General features: G+C 51.3%; 1 protein-coding gene across 1 annotated transcript in view; it reads left to right on the top strand.

The window, feature by feature from the left end:
- PPL (periplakin) overlaps nt 1-17550 on the top strand; it is a 49010-nt gene that overhangs the window by 26766 nt on the left and 4694 nt on the right. Inside the window, exons 3-21 of the mRNA XM_003790848.3 lie at nt 1568-1722; nt 2496-2616; nt 3299-3424; nt 3511-3552; nt 4663-4824; nt 4935-5042; nt 5905-6000; nt 7218-7340; nt 7528-7674; nt 8317-8468; nt 9237-9334; nt 9507-9664; nt 10767-10945; nt 11032-11170; nt 12139-12332; nt 14059-14209; nt 14948-15031; nt 15759-15875; nt 16442-16534. Coding sequence (XP_003790896.1) covers nt 1568-1722; nt 2496-2616; nt 3299-3424; nt 3511-3552; nt 4663-4824; nt 4935-5042; nt 5905-6000; nt 7218-7340; nt 7528-7674; nt 8317-8468; nt 9237-9334; nt 9507-9664; nt 10767-10945; nt 11032-11170; nt 12139-12332; nt 14059-14209; nt 14948-15031; nt 15759-15875; nt 16442-16534 — 2445 coding nt within the window. The remainder of the gene's footprint in view (nt 1-1567; nt 1723-2495; nt 2617-3298; nt 3425-3510; nt 3553-4662; nt 4825-4934; nt 5043-5904; nt 6001-7217; nt 7341-7527; nt 7675-8316; nt 8469-9236; nt 9335-9506; nt 9665-10766; nt 10946-11031; nt 11171-12138; nt 12333-14058; nt 14210-14947; nt 15032-15758; nt 15876-16441; nt 16535-17550) is intronic.

Here is a 17550-nt window from a genome sequence, read left to right as displayed (position 1 = left end):
GTCCGGGCTGGGGATTCGAACCCGCCACCTTAGGTGTACGTGGCTGGCGCCTTAGCCGGTTGAGCTATAGGCGCCGAGCCCATTTCTTCCTTTTTAAAAATTTTTAAGTGAGACCTTGTCCCTCAGGCTAGGGTACAGTGGCGTCATCATAGCTCACTGCAGCCTCCATCTCCTGGGCTCAAGTGATCCTCCTGCCTCAGCCTCCTAAGTATTGGGATTACAGGCATGAACCATGGAACCCAGTCTTAATCATCAAGTCATACTTTACATATCGTGAAATGCTCCCATTGTAAATGTACAAGTCAGTGATTTTTAGGAACTTTAATGAGTGGTACACATGTCCCTGTGAATCAGTTTCAGGACATTCCCACCCCCACCCCACCCCTGCAGTGAGATCTTTGGTGCCTACTTGCTGTTCATGCCGTTCTCACCCCTGCCCCAGGTGGCCATGAATATACTTTCTGTCTCTCTGGATTTGCCTGTTTCAGACATTTCGTGTAAATGGTCCTACTCCATGAGGTCCCTGGCTTCTTTGGCTTCTTCTCATGTGTCCTCAAGGCTTCTCTAGAGGGAGCACACTCCTCCAGGAGCTCCGCCTCTTTGTTGCTGATTTGTAATTCTCAGATCACTTTGCTTCTTCTGAGGGTGTGTTTTTCTTATTCCAATTGTAGAGAAGGGGTCACTGAGACCTAGCAAGGGGGAGGGACTGAGTGTCCTGCCCTCCGTCCTCACTGACAGGTCATCGCCTCCCCTGAGGGGCAGGAGCTCAAATGTGTGCAGAGTGAATTAACAGGTTGTGTGTTTAGCTGCCTGCTCTCCTGACTGCCATCCTTGCTCTTCCCTAAACAAACTGAGACCCTGGACTCATAGCAGTCTATCAGTGGCGCCTCCCAAGTATCTCCCCACTCTGTTCATTCTCACCAACGTCCACAGGTGCCACTCTCATGCTCCCCCAGGCACTGTCACAGATAGCCAACTGCCCTCCTGACTCATGGGCTGGCTGCCTACAGCCTCTCCCTGCATAGCCCCTGGTCACTGCCTTTCCCTCCGGGGGACCCCTGCCCACAAGATCCTGCTTTCCTTCCCTGCCCAGCCCACCTCTCTCCACTCGTTTCCTCCTTCTTTCTGGCCTCTCAGCCTTATAGCCTTCATTATGCCTCAGGCATGGCTTGCTCTGCCCTGCCTCAGGACCTTTGCAAAGGCATGCTTCCCTTCCGTCCTTCATGTTTAGTTTATGTCACCGCCTCACAGGGGCCTCCCTGACCACTGGAGCTGAAGTAGTTTCCCTCATAAACACAGACTCATGAGAACTTGCAGTCACCTACACGAGCCTTACATGTTGCTGCCTTTCTGGTAGTCTCCCAGGCTGGACCCGGGTGGGCAGGGCCACGCCTCTTGTGCTCAGCACCCAATAGGCATTTAAGCTGTGTTTGCTGAGTGGCTGAAGGAAAGGCTGGCCTGGGACCAGGGAAGCCCTTCACTGGCCCCTTCCTTCTGCCCTTCCATCACTGCAGTCCCTACTCTGAGTCCCCCATCCTTCAGCCCCTCTCTCTGGTGACCCTCACAGGACCTGGTCCGGCTGCAGGAGGGTCGGCAGCCTGAGCACCGGGACGTGGCACTGCAGAAGGTGTCAGACTCAGAAAAGCTGCTGTATGTGCTAGAGGCAGATGCAGCCATTGCCAAGCACATGAAGCACCCCCAGGGGGACATGATCGCTGAAGAGTAAGTCCCTTCTGCTTCCAGGCCCAAGGGAGCCATCCGGGGCTGTGGCCAGGGCAGGAAGTTTATTGAGGGGTAATGAGGTGCCAGGCGCTTCATGTTGTCTTCATGGCGACACTATTTTGCAGTTGGGGGGGTTGATGTCCCTTGTTCTGCTCACAGTATGATGGAAGCTCCCTGAGTCACGGTGCTATCTGACCTCTGAGCTTGTGCACAAGCTCCCTTCTGCCTGGGCCCCATTCCTGACCTCCCAGGCTTGTTATTCATGCTGAGGCATAGCACAGAAGGATCAGCCAGCCCCTTTGACTCTCATGGCTACCCTCAGCCATCTCTGCAGGAACGGGGGTCTCTTGGTGCCCCGTGACCCCTGCACTTGTCCTCTGCTCCATGGTGGGATCCAGATAGCAATTGACTTGCCAGGTCTTTTTTGTCTGTTTTTTGCAGTTTTTGGCTGGGGCTGGGTTTGAAACCACTTCCTCCGGCATATGGGGTCAGCGCCCTATTCCTTTGAGCCACAGGTGCTGCCCAGACCTGCCATTTTTTTCTGGAATCTTTTATGGTTCTAAGCACATAGTAGGAACTCAGGAAAACCTTGATGGGAGAAGGAAGGTTGAAGGAAAGTGGCCAGGAGGAAGGGTGGGAGGGTACAGTGACTGGACCCAAGGCCACCATCAATCACCCTGTGCTTACAGGCCATTGAGGCCCACCTCTGTGGCACAAGCATTGCCCTCAGATAGTGAGCCCCACTAAATGGGTGGCTTCTCCCCCTTCTCCAGCATCCGTCAGCTGAAGGAGCGTGTCACCAACCTACGTGGGAAACATAAACAGATCTACAACCTGGCGGTGAAGGAAGTGGACCCACAGGTCAACTGGGAGGCGCTGGTGGAGGAGAAGCTGGTATGGCCAGGCAGGGCCACCAGCTCTGGTTTGGGAGGGGGCTGTGTGGGCAGGGAGAGCCCTGCTGAGTAGTGGGCATTACCATCCTGCTAGGGAGGGGGCCAGAACCACAAGGTTTTCTGTTGTGTCAACGAGAAAAGTGACGCTCAGAGAGGTGTGGTACGAAGTCTAGGGTCCCACATCAGAAGTAGAAGTTTCTGCTCCGGGCCCCATCAGTCACTCCATGCAACTGCCCTCAGGCCTCCTCACTCTGATCCCAGTTTGTTGGGGTCCTGGCAGGGCTCTGTGGCCAGGCAGCAGGGAGTGGCCAGAATTCCAACCTGCCGCAGCCAGAACTGTGCCCTTGATGGGGCATTTCCACCATCTAGAAATGAGTGGCTGCCTGGCGGGCTTTCCCGGGTTTAAATCTCAGCTCCACCATTTTTAGTGGTATGATCCTGAGCAGGTAAATTCCCCCTGCCCAGCCTGTTTTCTCATCTATGAAATGGAACCAGTGGCTGCATGGGTCCCTGGGGGTGGCTGGGAGATTAAGGGAGATGACTCGTGTAAACACTCAACTGGAACTCGGGTGAAGGTGTCGGTGGCATCTCCCTGCATCACTGCGGAGCCCATACTGACCCCTTGGCTGTCCCTACCACCCGCCCCCACCATGTGCTGTCCCCTCCCCCCACCGCCTGGGCAGGACAAGCTGAGCAGTCAGAGCTTTGGGACGGAGCTGCCGCTGGTGGACCACCAAGTGGAGCAGCACAACATCTTCCACAATGAGGTCAAGGCTATCGGGCCCCACCTGGCCAAGGACGGGGATAAGGTAGGGTGTGCAGTGGTGGTAGTGGGGACCCAGGGAGTGAAGGGGTCACACCTGCATCCTGACCCTGACCAGTGCTCTGTCCTCAGGAGCAGAACAGTGAACTCCAGGCCAAGTACCAGAAACTGCTGGTGAGACAAGAGCTTATTCTTTGAAAGTGATACGAGCATGCGGTGAACACCCCAGTCAGAATGGAAAGGGATGCGGTGGGAAGAGATGTGCCCCTGCCCCTTCCTGAGAGGCCACCCTGATAGACCCTGGGGGAACAGGCTGTCCCGCCACCTGCTGCTTATTTCCTTATGAAGCACCTGCTGTGTGCCAAGTACACCCATGCATCACATGCTTTCTATGTAAAAGCATTCTACTCCCCTCCCCCAAACCTTTAAAGAATGCATTCTTTTAAAAACTGCATAAGTGACACCAAAGTGCTTCCATGTACAAAAGGTCTAAACATCTCAGAAGGGAGAATATAGAGACAGCATCATATAGTGGCTAGGAGCCCAGTTGCCTCCAGCCCTGGCTTGTTAGTGGTGAGACCTTGAGTGATTACTTAGGCTTCTGGGAGCCACAGTTTCCTTGTGGATAGACTGGAGCTCCCTTGAGTCTCTGTCTCATAGGATTGCTTTGAGGATTAAATTATTGTTGCTGTTTTTTGTTTTTTTTTAAGCTGGCTGGGGCTGAGTTCGAACTCACCACCCTCGGTATATGGGGCCAGCACCCTACCCACTGAGCCACAGGCACTACCCCAGGATTAAATTAGTTAATATTAGTGAAGTCCATAGCACAGTCCCAGCACAGGGACTGCTGTATATACATGTTAGCTACAGTCTTTATCCTACAGAGCAAAATGCAAACCTTCATCCTCCCCCCTCCCCACCTCCCTGAGCCCTCTATAAGATGATCATGATGAAGATAAAAGTAGAAGCTATACCTGCTGACATTTATTGAGCACCAACTATATGCCAATGTATGTGCCATAGGAAGTCAGCAATGTCTTTATCTGTATTTTATAGATGAGTAAACTGAGGCTCCATGGAAATGTCAGTCCGTGAGGGTTTTATCTGTTTCCTTCACTGCATTATTCCCAGTGCCTGGTACACAGTAGAACCTCAGCACACGTTTGCTGAATAAAGTGATTCATTTCAGAGGGTCTGGTGACTTTTCCATAGTGTGGGATGGGGTGGGCGCCTGGTTGGGAAGTGGCAGAGCCTGGCTGAGCCCAGCCTATCCTGCCCCTGCAGGCAGCATCACAGGCGCGGCAGCAGCACCTGAGCTCGCTGCAAGACTACATGCAGCGCTGCACCAACGAGCTGTACTGGCTGGACCAGCAGGCCAGGGGCCGCATGCAGTATGACTGGAGTGACCACAACCTCGACTACCCCAGCCGCCGGCGCCAGTATGAGGTAGGTGGGCACTGGGGCCTGGGGGATGGGGAGGGGGAATTGGGAGGGAGTTCAAGGCTGCCAGGCTGGGCGCTGAGTCCTCTCTACTGTGTGCTATGCCTACACTGCAGAATTTCATCAACCGGAACCTGGAAGCCAAAGAGGAGAGGATCAACAAGCTGCACAGTGAGGGCGACCAGCTGCTGTCAGCGGAGCACCCAGGGCGGAACTCCATTGAGGTGTGTGTGCCCCGGGGTATGACACCTCCTGGGCAGCTCAGGCTGCTCCCAAAGGTGGGGGTCCCACAAACTGCATCCTGAGTCCATCTGTCTCTGTGTTTCTCTATCTCCTCCTTCTGTCTGACTCTGCCATAACCTGCCCTCAGCCCCTGGACTTCTCAAGCCCATTTGAGGCCTATATTGGTTTCCTGGAGCTGCCGCAACAAATAACCACAAACTTGGTGGCATTAAACAACAGAAATTAATTCTCTCACAGTTTTGGAGGGATAGCCTGAATCAAGGTATCCTGGGGCCTCACTCCCTCTGCAAGCTCCAGGGGAGAATCCTTCCCTGCCTCTCCCACTTCTGGTGGACACTAGCAACCCCAGGCCTGTAGCTACATCACTTCCATCTCTTTCTCCATCTATACCCGTCTCTGTGTCCTGTCCTCTTCTTAAAAGGACACCAGTTAGATTTAGGGCCCACAGTCATTCCAGGATGATTCACCTTGAGATCCTTAACCAATTATATCTACAAAGACCCAAATAAGTTCTGAATGGATGCAAAATTATGGGGTGGGGGGAGATACCGTTCGACCCCATACAGTGCCTTTGTGAGAATTTTTTTAAAGGTGCCAAGAGGGTGGACCCACTTTTCCCCTGTGCACTGCATAACCTGAACACCTGTACATGGCAGCCTTGCTTGGCTCCTTGACAAACCCCTCTTTCCTCCTCCCACCTCTGAATAAGAGCTGCTGCCCCTGTGGGAGCCACACCCAGGCAGATGCCAGGTGCCCCCGTCTCCACCATCCTTGGGCCTGGAATCCTGCCGGTCCTTCCCTACAGTTCTGGTGCTATAGGTGCCCTGCCCCCTCCCCTGGCAGGCACACATGGAGGCCGTGCACGCGGACTGGAAGGAGTACCTGAACCTGCTCATCTGCGAGGAGAGCCATCTGAAGTACATGGAGGACTACCACCAGGTAGCCACCTGGCCCCGGGAGCCACTAGCCTGGGGTGCTATCTCACGAGAGCACTTAGTACCCACTTGTGGCTTCATGTCACACGGTCAAGGAGCCTTTCAGGGCTGCCACCCCAGGCCCCAGACCCTTCTACTCCTGGCATGTGGTAAGCCTGCGGGGCCCCTGTCGTCTTCCTGGAAACTAGAGCTGCAATCTGATTCACCGGGTCGACATGAGGCCCAGGAATGAGTGTGTGGGTTTTAATTTTGGTAAAATACACATCTAATAACATAAACTGTGACATCTTAGGCAGTGTACAATTCAGTGGTATTCATTGCATTCACAATATTGTGAACACATCATCACAGCTATCTGTGACCAAAACTTTCCCATTACCCCCAACAGAAACTCCATCCCCATTCTCCCTCTCCCAGCCCCTGGTAACCTCTAATCTACTTGCTGTCTCTGTGTTTCGTGTCTAGAATGGATATGAAGACCAAGCAGAGTCACACATGTGATCTTTTGCACCTGGCTTCTCTGAGCATGTTTGCAAGGCCCACTGTGGCATGGGTCAGGCTTCTCTCCCTTTCTGTGGCTAACAGCACATTGTAGAGCACACTGTTTATCCACTCATTCTGTGAGAGACACATTTTCCGAAGAAACATGTATGTTTTTAATAAGCTGCAGGTGATTCTCAAGATTGGGGTATCTGGATAAAACTGAACTTACAGGCAATACCCTATAACTCCTGGTTTGGTGTCTGAGACACACAATGAGTTTCATGAGGATCCCCAAGTCCTATTAATGGCACACCCCAAGTATTCAGACAGGGGAGGGAGGATGGGTGACAATGGACAACTCAAAAGTTGATGGACTGAAGACTGGGCAAGAGGATACTGAAGAACAGAAAGGGGAGGTGTATGTGTCAGGACTTAGAATGAAAGCCCCGTGTCATGTCAGGGTGTTCCTGACACAGAAAGAGGAGTGGAATAAAAGGGAGCCCAGAGCGTACTGGTATATAGATATGTGTTGTAATGTGTCACAGAGGTGGCATGGAGAGATTGGGGGAAGAGACCCAGCTTCTTCCCTGTGAGGACTCCAAGAGTCCAGGCTGGGGAGGGTTATGGTGTCTCCCAGCACAGGAGACTGAGGCTCAGCACAAGGTCCCCATTTTGGCCTTGGGGAGCCCAGGTGCTTCTAGCAGTTTCCTATCTGTGACAGGGCACCTGGTCCCCTAGTTCCACAGAGACATAAAGGATGCACAGGAGCTGCTGCGCAAGGTAGACTTGGATCTGGACCAGAAATACAGCCCAGACTTCAAGGACCGGTATCAGATTGAGCTGCTGCTGCGGGAGCTAGACGTGAGCAATGGCCCAGAACCTACTGGCCCAGTGGGGCCTCTCTGCACCCCACCTGCCTTCAGCCCCGATCAGGCCCTCCATAACTCCCTACCTGCTGAGTAGGGGTGGGGGGGCTCTACTCCATTCTCCCCCTCTCCCTAGGGGAAAACTGTTAGACTCACCTGGGCCCCCACCTTGCTCTCTTCAGGACCAGGAGAAGGCTATGGACAAGTATGAGGATGTGGTACGGGCACTACAGAAGCGGGCACAGCAGGTGGTGCCCCTCAAGTACCGCCGGGAGACACCACTCAAGCCCATCCCTGTGGAGGCACTCTGTGACTTTGAGAGTGACCAGGTGAGCTGCTGCCCTAGGGCCCCAGGCAGGCTGCACCCATATTTACCCCTTTTCAAGTCACTGAAAAGTTTTAGGGTTAACATGGCTAAATTTAGAGCCTCAAACAACATCTCAGGAACTCAGGTCCATCTCCCTCATTGCTGTCACTCTGCTGACCCTTCCCCTCATGGTGGACTTGCACCCCACACTGCTCTCACCTCTACTGCCCTGGCTTTAAATTCTGACAGCTTAGCAACCCCAGTCATCCCAGCCAAAGTCACAAGGAATATTCTCATTGGCCCAGTTTGAGTCATGGTCTACCCTAAACCAACCACAGTGGCTGGGGCATGCAGTCTCTCATTGGCCATCCCTGAGTCACATGTCCACCCAGAGATGGGAAATGGACTGGGAATGGGGAGGAGTGGTCCCCCAAAGAGCCGTGGAAGTGGAGATGGGTTGCTGGGCCTGCAGACCCAACACATGCCCCCTTTGCTGTGGGCCCCTTCCAACCCTATTGCTAAACATCTTGGGGCGGGTCTGATAGTTGGGTTGAGCCTCTCTTAGGTCCAGGAGCTGGATGCAGGGGAGATGCTGACTGGGGTCCTAGGCTGCTAGCCAAGGCAGCTCTCTCTTTATCCCAACTGTCTGGGCTGGTCCTGCCAGGGCCTGATCTCAAGGGGCTACAGCTATACTCTGCAAAAGAACAATGGGGACAGCTGGGAGCTCACGGACTGCGCTGGAAACAAGCTGACTGCCCCTGCTGTCTGCTTCATGATCCCACCTACTGACCCAGAGGCCCTGGCTTTGGCTGACAGGTATCAGGCCAAAGGAGGGAGCTAGCAGGGGCTGACTCAGCCCCAGGGTTCCCAACCTTGGGCATTTTGACTCACCCTTAGGGGTTGCCAATACCCCCCACCTCCACCCCCGTGGAGGCTCAAGTGGGAGGCGCAGATTGTTGGGCCAGCTGACTTGCTGTGTGCTAGCTGAGGGCCTTGTCTGGCCAGGGCTTGTCTGCAAAGCCTGCTTGCCACCTGGTTGACTTCAGAGTGCCTGCCCCGCCATGTGCTACAGGATGTGGGATGCCTCCCCAGGCTCTCAGGCATCTTCTTCCACTGCACACACCACTGAGTAGGAAGATGATTTGTGTACATGCCTGTATTGCTAGGCCTGGGCTCTTTGGATTTAATTATCTCTAGGGCCTAGGTCATTGCCTGGTGTAATATAGACACAGAGAGGTACAAAGAGTACCCCAGAACTATTTGCTGAAAGAGCGAGTGATTCAAATACTTTTTTTATTCATCAACGAATACCTATTGAGCTTCTGCCCCAAAGGTAACAATATGGTGAAGAAGACCAATGGAGAGACAAAGAATTCTAAGTAGTAAGACTTGCCATGAAGAAAAAAGGGAAGGAGGAAGACAGGAAAGTGAGGAGGGGAGAGGGAAGAGAGAAGAAGGGTACTGAACCCAGGGCAGAGAAGGACCGACATCACAGCAGCCCTGCCACCTGCTGGGGTCTGACCCTCCCTCTGGGGATGTGGGCTGCTGGGCTGCCTGGGTCCCCAGCTGGTTCTTGCCTCACAGCCTAGGCAGCCAGTTCCGGAGTGTGTGGCAGAAGGCAGCAGGAAGCAAGCGCACACTGCAGCAGCGGCACGACGTGCTGAAGGCAGAGAACCCTGGAGGTGGGTGCTGGGTTCACTGGCACAAAGCTCTGGGGGCACCAGGGAGAAGGGGTTAGGGCCTGGGTATGCTTTAGATGGGATGGCAAGGGTCGGACACAAAAGGGCCTAGCCCCAAAGGTCCCAGCTGGCCTCACCCCCTCCATGCTCACCCTGTGTTTCCTCCCTCTGGTAGATGCCTCTGACCTGCAGGGGCGGCAGCTGCTGGCTGGCTTGGACAAGGTTGCCAGTGACCTGGACCGGCAGGAGAAGGCCATCACAGGGATTCTACGGCCACCACTGGAGCAGGGCCGAGCTGTACAGGACAGTGCCGAGCGGGCCAAGGACCTCAAGGTATAATCAGGCTGAGGCTAGGTCTGGTGAAGCCCTGTATTGGCCCCCTCTGGCTCTCTGGGAACCCTGCTCAATCCCCATGGGGTCTTGGGACATTCACTTCTGGTGGTCGATAGGGATAGCCACATGTAGCCAGCCAGGTCCCAAGTCATAGAGACGGCAGGGCTGTTCCCTCCTCCTCCCCAGGTTCTAGACCAAGGAGGTGCCTAGCCCTGACACTTTCCGGATACATCCCAGGTCAGAGCTGGCAAAGCTTGTATGGCTTCTGTGTGGTTTGTCGACCACCAGCTCAGGGCCTAGCACAGAATCATTGCTATAACTTGTGACAGTGGCAAATATGGCAAGAGGTGGCCAAGGCAGCTCTCTCTGTATCCCAACCGTCTGGTCTGGTCTTGCCAGGGCCTGATTTCGAGAGGCTATAACTATACCCTGCAGAAGAACAATGGGGTGAGCCATGGAATTCCACAGAGCCAGGTCACAAGCTGCTTGACCACAGACACGTTGTTCAAGCCCCTGGGCTGCAGTTTTTTCAGTAATGGACTGGCCCTTGCTCGCAGGCCAGTAGGGAGGACCCCAGGCAGGGCCCACCCTCTGTTACCTCCTTGCCTGTACAGAATGTCCTGAGTCCTCACTGCATCTTTCTGGGGCAGAGTTTGACTCTTCTATTTTAGAGGAACCTGAGTCCAGAGAAGTGCAGTAGCCCCTGATGCAGCCAAGTCAGAGCTGAGAGGACGCCTGGAGCCTCAGGCATTGCCTGGCTCCACCTGTGAATGGATGGGTGCTAGTGCCCACCTTATAGGGTTGCCCCCAAGATTAAATGGAATCATCCATGTAAACGCTTAGAACAGCACATGCCTGTTCACTGCTGGTGTCCCTGTGGTTAACCCAGCCCACCTGTAGCAAAGGTCCTAGGGATGCTCTCACTGAAAACAGCCCACTGGGCTGGCATGAAGATCCCCATCCTGACTCTCCAGAGCAGGCCAGGCTTCCCCAGCTACTTCCACTGTCTCTGAAGTATGGGAATCTTTGTGCCCACCCTGGGCACATCCTTGGGGGTGTAGGAATGCCTGAGGACAAACACTGAGAGGCTCGGTCCCCACAGAACATTACCAATGCGCTGCTGCGGATTGAGCCGGAGAAGACTCAGAACACAGCCGAGTGTGAAGCCTTCATCCAGGCCCTCCCTGGCAGTGGCACTGTGCCCCTACTGCGGACACGGGTGGAGGACACCAACCGGAAATATGAGCGCCTAGTGCAGCTGCTGGACTCAGCCCAGGAGAAGTGGGTGGCAGGCGGGCAGCGGAGAGGGCAGGGCAGGGAAGGGTCAGGGGCCCAGTAGACACATCCCTACTGACTGGTGTATGCAGGGTTGCTGTGGCCAACCGCCTGGAGAAGAGCCTACAGCAGGCCTGGGTGCTGCTGGCTACGCACGAGAACAAGCTGAGCCAGGCCGACACTGTGCCTGAGAGTGGCCGCACCCTGGACAGCAAGAGGCAGGAACTGGTGGTGAGTCTGAGGCCTGAGTCTCAGGAGCCTTCTCTGAGGCAGGTGAGGGCTTCAGGCACTTCCAGACAGACAGGACAGATGCGGACACCAAGGCTCTGAGAGGACATGGCAGCCAGTGTCTCCAGGGTGGGAGTGCCCACCTGTGTCCAATGGGAACTGCTTGTGGCATAAATCCCAGCTGTTCTCAGGGTTTGCATGGAATGTACAATTTCTGATACCAAGATTTAAAAATAAATCTGCCTAGGCTCGGCGCCTATAGCTCAACCAGCTAAGGCGCCAGCCACGTACACCTAAGGTGGCGGGTTCGAATCCCCAGCCCAGATCCGCCAAACAACAATGATGGCTGCAACCAAAAAATAGCCGGGCGTTGTGGTGGGCGCCTGTGGTCCCCGCTACTTGGGAGGCGGAGACAGGAGACTTGCTTGAGCCCAGGAGCTGGAGGTTGCTGTGAGCTGTAATGCCATGGCACTCTACCCAGGGGGACAGCTTGAGGCTCTGTCTCAAAAAAAAAAAAAAAAAATATATATATATATATAAATAAATAAATAAATAAATAAATCTGCCTAAAACCCAGGTTCCCAGACCCTCTTGATGAGCAAGAGCTGGCATCCTGGGCCTACAGCCCACCAGGCAGGGTCAGCTGGTGGAAGAGCAGCTGCCTCCTGGCCACTTTGGTCTGTGACCCCCAGGGAGTCCCTTACACTCCACTTCATGACTTGCCTTGAAGAACAAAGCCTTCCCAGGCTGTTCCAGTCTAGGGCAGGGTTTTCAGAAGTCAGTTTTTCAAGGGGCTGTTCATTATTACAAACTGGGGCATAGCAAAAGCAAAGCGGCCCTGCCTGAGGCATGGCCGCAGAGCCCCTACCCTCCTACTCCTGGGCTCAGCCTCCCCACCCCAAGCAGGTGGCCTATCGGTAGTGTTGCCTGGCTCCGGCCACAGCACCACTGTCTCTTCTCCACTCCGGCAGGCCATGGCCTCTGAGCTGCAGGCCCAGAAGTCCCTCCTGGGAGAGGTGGAGCAGAACCTGCAGGCAGCCAAGCAGTGCTCGAGTGCGCTGGCCAGCCGCTTCCAGGAACACTGCCCGGACCTGGAGCGCCAGGAGGCTGAGGCGCACAAGCTGGGCCAGCGCTTTGACAATCTGTGCCAGCAAGTGCAGCGCAGGTGAGGGGCAGGCAGAGGAGGCCCCAAGCTGGAGTCCTCTGATGGCATCTAAGACTGTTTTCTAAATAGTCTCTTCTTTTTGAAAAGAGCAATACATACACAAAATGAAAAAATTCAAACTGTGATTATAATGACTGCCCCCCTCAAGGTTAAGCACTGTTGCTAGTCTCTTATGTATCCTCCAAAAATAATCTATACAAGCTTAAGTAGGGAGGACGCATACAAGTGACAGCATCCCATACATACTGTATCTTATTTCCTGACCCACATTTATCCAACCTCATGAGTCTGTGACCATTTCCCAGTTTGTTTTTTCTAAGAGTTTGCATACAATGGCTATTCCTTCCTTAAATGCTTGGTAGACTTCATCAATGAAGCCATATGGGCCTACATTGTTTTGGGGTTTGTAAGAGGTTTGTAACTTCAAATTCAACTTCAATAGATACTGGACTATTTCAGTCATTTTGAGTTAATGTGGGTAGTTTGTACCTTTCAAGTAATTTTTTTTCTTTTTTGAGACATTGTCTCAAGCTGTCACCCTGGGTAGAGTGCTATGGTGTCACAGCTCACAGCAACCTCCAACTCTTGGGCTTAAGTGATTCTCTTGCCTCAGGCTTCTAAGTAGCTGGGACTACAGGTGCCTGCCACAATGTCCAGCTATTTTTTAGTTGTAGTTGTCATTGTTGTTTGGCAGGCCCAGCCTGGATTTGAACCTGCCAGCTCTGGTGTATGTGGCTGGCACCCTAGCCACTGAGCCAAGGAATTTTTTTTTTTTTTTTTGAGACAGAGCCTCAAGCTGTTCCCCTGGGTAGAGTACGGTGGCATCAAAGCTCACAGCAACTCCTGGGCTCAAGCGAGTCTCCTGCTTCAGCCTCCCAAGTAGCTGGGACCACAGGTGCCCGCCACAATGCCCAGCTATTTTTTGGTTCTGGCCGTCATTGTTGTTTGGCAGGCCTGGGCTGGATTCGAACCTGCTACCTTAGGTGTATGTGGCTGGTGCCTTAGCCACTTGAGCCACAGGCGCTGAGCCAGAGCCAAGGAATTTTTCAATTTCATCTAAGTCATTGAATTTATTGGCATAAAGTTATTGATAACAACTTCTTGGTAACCTTTTAATGGCTGCCTCACCTGAGGTGACTGAACCCTCTGATTCCTGATGTATCTTCTTTTGTTGTACTTGCATCTTCTGTTTTTCTTTCTGATTAGTCTGTTTGAGGTTGACAGATTTACTGACAATTTCAAAGAACTTGTTAGTTCCAGTGATTTTCCTCTCCTGATTTCCTGCTTCCTATTTCTCTGACTTCTCCTTATCATTTCCTTTCAGATGCTTGTATTAAGTTGACTTTGCTTTTCTTATATTTGAGACCATTTTTCTTTTCTAACATAAGCATTTAATGCCATGTAGTTCCTTCTAAGCGCTGCTTTTGCTGTACCCCACATATCTGGCTTTATTTTGTTGAGTTTGTTAAGACTTCTTGACTTCCCTGGTAGGCTGTCCTTTGACTTGTAGGTTATTTAGGTCCTGTAATTCAAGTCAGTACAGATCGACCTACCGTGTTCCCTACACTCAGACTTAATACTTGATAATTAAAATTCACCCTTTTCTGGGAAATGTTTAGGTTATTTCCAGCTAAGTTACATTTAATTGTTTCTCCTTTATAAAAATGAAGGCTCAGTGAAGCATCTGCTCACTGTGGCAGCAACTTGGCCCACTTTGCCTCGGCAGGGCACAGAATCTGCAGAGTGCCGGGGCTGCCTACGCTGACTACCGCAGCAGCTGTGACCACATGTTCCAGTTCTTGTCGCGCATACCCAATTATGAGCCCCAGGAGACAGACAGCCTCAGCCAGGTGGAGACCAAGCTGAGAAATCAGAAGGTAGGGTGGCCAAGCTGCTCTACAGGTGCACAGTGGTGAGGAGGGGCCAGAGGTCGGCAAGCCTCTTTCTGCAGGAGGGAGCTGGGTTTGGGAGATGGAGCCCAGTGAAGGCCTGGCAGGACTGTCTTCACTGGCCCCCATTCCTGCCTCTGAGAACAAGAATTGTGCATGTCACACTTCCCTCTCCCTCCTCAGGGCCTTGCCCACAGTGGGTGCTCAGTGAGGGTTGGCCATGCAATGAAGGAACGCAAGAGGAGCCACTGTAGGGAAAATCCCATTTCCAAAGTCCAGATACCGCCTACTCAATACCCTAGGCAGTGCCTTGGGGTTAGGGATGAGGAACGCAGAATTCAATAGCTTGAGATTCAAATCCTGGTTCCACCTGCATTTTGTGACAAGTTAGTGCAACTCGGTGTGCCTCAGTTTCCTCATTCATAAATTGAGATCATGAATTTTACCTCACAAGATCATGTGAAGACCAAAGGAGATACTTTCAAAAAGATATTAGAACAGTGCCTCGTGTTTCGGAGCACTCAATAAACACTTGTTTCCTGGAAAAGATAATTATCTGCTTGGACCTCCTTTATAGGACCTTAAAATTATCTTTTGCCATGAACAAATGTATATAAAAGGGAGCTATTCATCATACTTTGTACTAGAGAAGAATAAATTCAGATTCTAAAGATTCTAGCTACTTTATCAATGTTTTCTTAAAATTAGTTTTTAAATGTTTTACAGAACCTGCTAGACGAGATAGCAAGCAGAGAACAGGAAGTACAGAAGGTCTGCACCAGTTCCCAAAAGTACCAGCAAGCTGTGAAGGTAAGCCATGAGATTTCTGCTGAAATTGTAACAGCAGGGTGACTCTTTTTGTCCTCAGACACAACTGGCTGCTGTGCAAACTGGCACAGCCCTTTGGGAAAACAGGATGATACTGGGTATCAAATACTGTAAAAAGGTTTTATACTCTTTGAAGCAGCAGATGCTTTGGGAGAATTTATCTCAAAGGACAAAATACAAAAGAATAACGCAAGATAAACAAAATCCTTGCTACAGTATTTACAACAGCAAAACTAACTAGAAATGACCTACATGTGCAATGGCAGAGGAATGGCTATGTGAATTATCATACATCCTCTTGATGGATTAGAAAGTCGTTAAACTAGTAAACATGATGACTAGGTAGCTGCAACATGATTAAAGGGTTACAGGATGATGCTAAGTGAAAAGGTAGAACCTAAAGATCTCTGGGCCTGTAGAAAGGCCGGTAGGGGGACTCAGTTCCACTCCTTGGTGGGGGTGGAGGGGAATTGTGGGGTTATTTTTGTATGTTGTTCAGTAATGTAGCTACTAGCTGCTGACATACAGGTAATTCTCAAAACCTCCTGGGAGTAAGTATAGCGTGCAGCTGTGAAGAAGACTGGTGTAGGTTATAAAACCAGCACATGGCAAAGGGCAGCTGTGGACCAGCTGTGAAGGGGCACAAGAACACTTTGGTCACTTCTTGGCTGCTTTTATCTGTCCTTTGCAATGTCTCTCTCTCACCCAGGATTATGAGTTAGAAGCAGAGAAATTAAGGACTCTTCTTGATTTGGAGAATGGAAGGAACAGCCACATGAACAAAAGAGCCAGGTTCCAGTCTCCAGCCGCCAAAGTGAAGGAAGAAGTGAGTGCTGCAGCCTGGGCTATCTTGGTACCAAGGTGCAGAAAAAGACACTGGCCTATACACAGGCCTCAGACACACATGCAATAGGGAAACCAGCTAAGAGCCCTTCTGGGTGCAAACAGGTTTGGTAAGAGAAGATAAGGAACTTGTTCTAGGACAGTGACATTGATATGTCTAGAAAGACAGCTTGGTAAAGGTTTCTAGGTCAAAGCCATGGATATGGGAAGTTCCTGCTTTTCTTGCCTAAGTACACAGAAGAGGGCCAATATTAAGTCCCTTACATACACGAGAACATTAAGTAACAAGAGAGACGAGTAACATTAAGCAAGTAGAGAGACTTGCTCAAGGCCCCATTAAGACTGAGACCCAGATCTTCTTATTTGGAATCCAATTTTCTCTCTACCAATGAGACTACAGTATAACTCTACAGGTAGGAGTGGACAAGAAGCTACCCCTCTGTTCCCAAATGCCAGGCTTCTCAAAAACCATGCCCAAGCTTTCTAGCTCCTTCTTGCTTAGCCTGTTGACTCATTTGCTGACTACTCTTCTAAAATTCTTCTCTGTAGGAAGCAGCTCTTGCCGCCAAGTTCACTGAAGTTAATGCCATCAACAGACAGAGGTTGCAGAATCTTGAGTTTGCTCTGAATCTCCTCAGACAGGTAATCGATCTTAATAAGAAATTCTACTTAGGGCGGGGCCTGTATTTCAGTGAGTAGGGCACCTGGCCCCATATACCAAGGGTGGTGGGTTCAAACCTAGCCTCAGTCAAACAGCAACAAAAAAATAGCTGGGTGTTGTTGCGGGTGTCTGTAATCCCAGCTACTCGGGAGGCTGAGGCAAGAGAATCACCTAAGCCCAAAAGCTGGAGGTTGCTGTGAGCTGTGATGCCACAGCACTCTACCGAGGGTGACAAAGTAAGACTCTGTCTCTAAAAAAAAAAAAAAAGAAAAGAAAAGAAATTCTACTTAAAACTAGACTATTCTAATAGATAAGAAATAAAAGTAAGAAACAGTCTGTCCCTTGCTAACATTTCTGGACAGAACCAGTACAAAACTATCCGAAGCCAATATTTCTACTGACATGAGAACTTGAATATTCAATTCAATATGCTCTTGCTGAGTATCTAGTAAAGTCGTAATGTTTATGACAGCATTATTTGTAATAGCAAGAAACTAGACATAACTTAATATTCATTAGCAATGGGTTAAATTATCAAGGCCCCATTAATCCATAAGTAATTGGATTACTCTCTGTGCTGAGCTGGAATTCTCTCTTTCTATAAGTGCAATGGCCAGCAGGGTGCAGAAAAGGAGACCAACGTTTGTACAGAAAAAATGAACAGGCTGGGCACAGTGGCTCACTCCTGTAATCCTAGCACTCTGGGATGCCAAGGCAGGCAGACTGCTTAAGCTCAAGAGTTCAAGACCAGCTGAAGAAGAGTGAGACCCTCTCATCTTTACTAAAAATAGAAAATTTAAGCTAGGTGTGGTGGTGAACGCCTATAGTCTCAGCTATTTGGGAAGCTGAAGCATTAGGATCACTGGAGCCCAAGAGTGTGGAGATTGCTGTGAGCTATGATGACGTCACAGCACTGAACTCCAAGGCAACAGAGGCTCGGCGCCTGGGGCCCAAGTGGCTAAGGCGCCAGCCACATACACCTAAGGTGGCGGGTTCG

Source organism: Otolemur garnettii, unplaced genomic scaffold (genome assembly GCF_000181295.1).
Source record: "Otolemur garnettii isolate 467f Iridium unplaced genomic scaffold, OtoGar3 scaffold00044, whole genome shotgun sequence".
NCBI classification, from domain to species: domain Eukaryota; kingdom Metazoa; phylum Chordata; class Mammalia; order Primates; family Galagidae; genus Otolemur; species Otolemur garnettii.
This window is presented reverse-complemented; position numbering and strand designations above follow the sequence as displayed.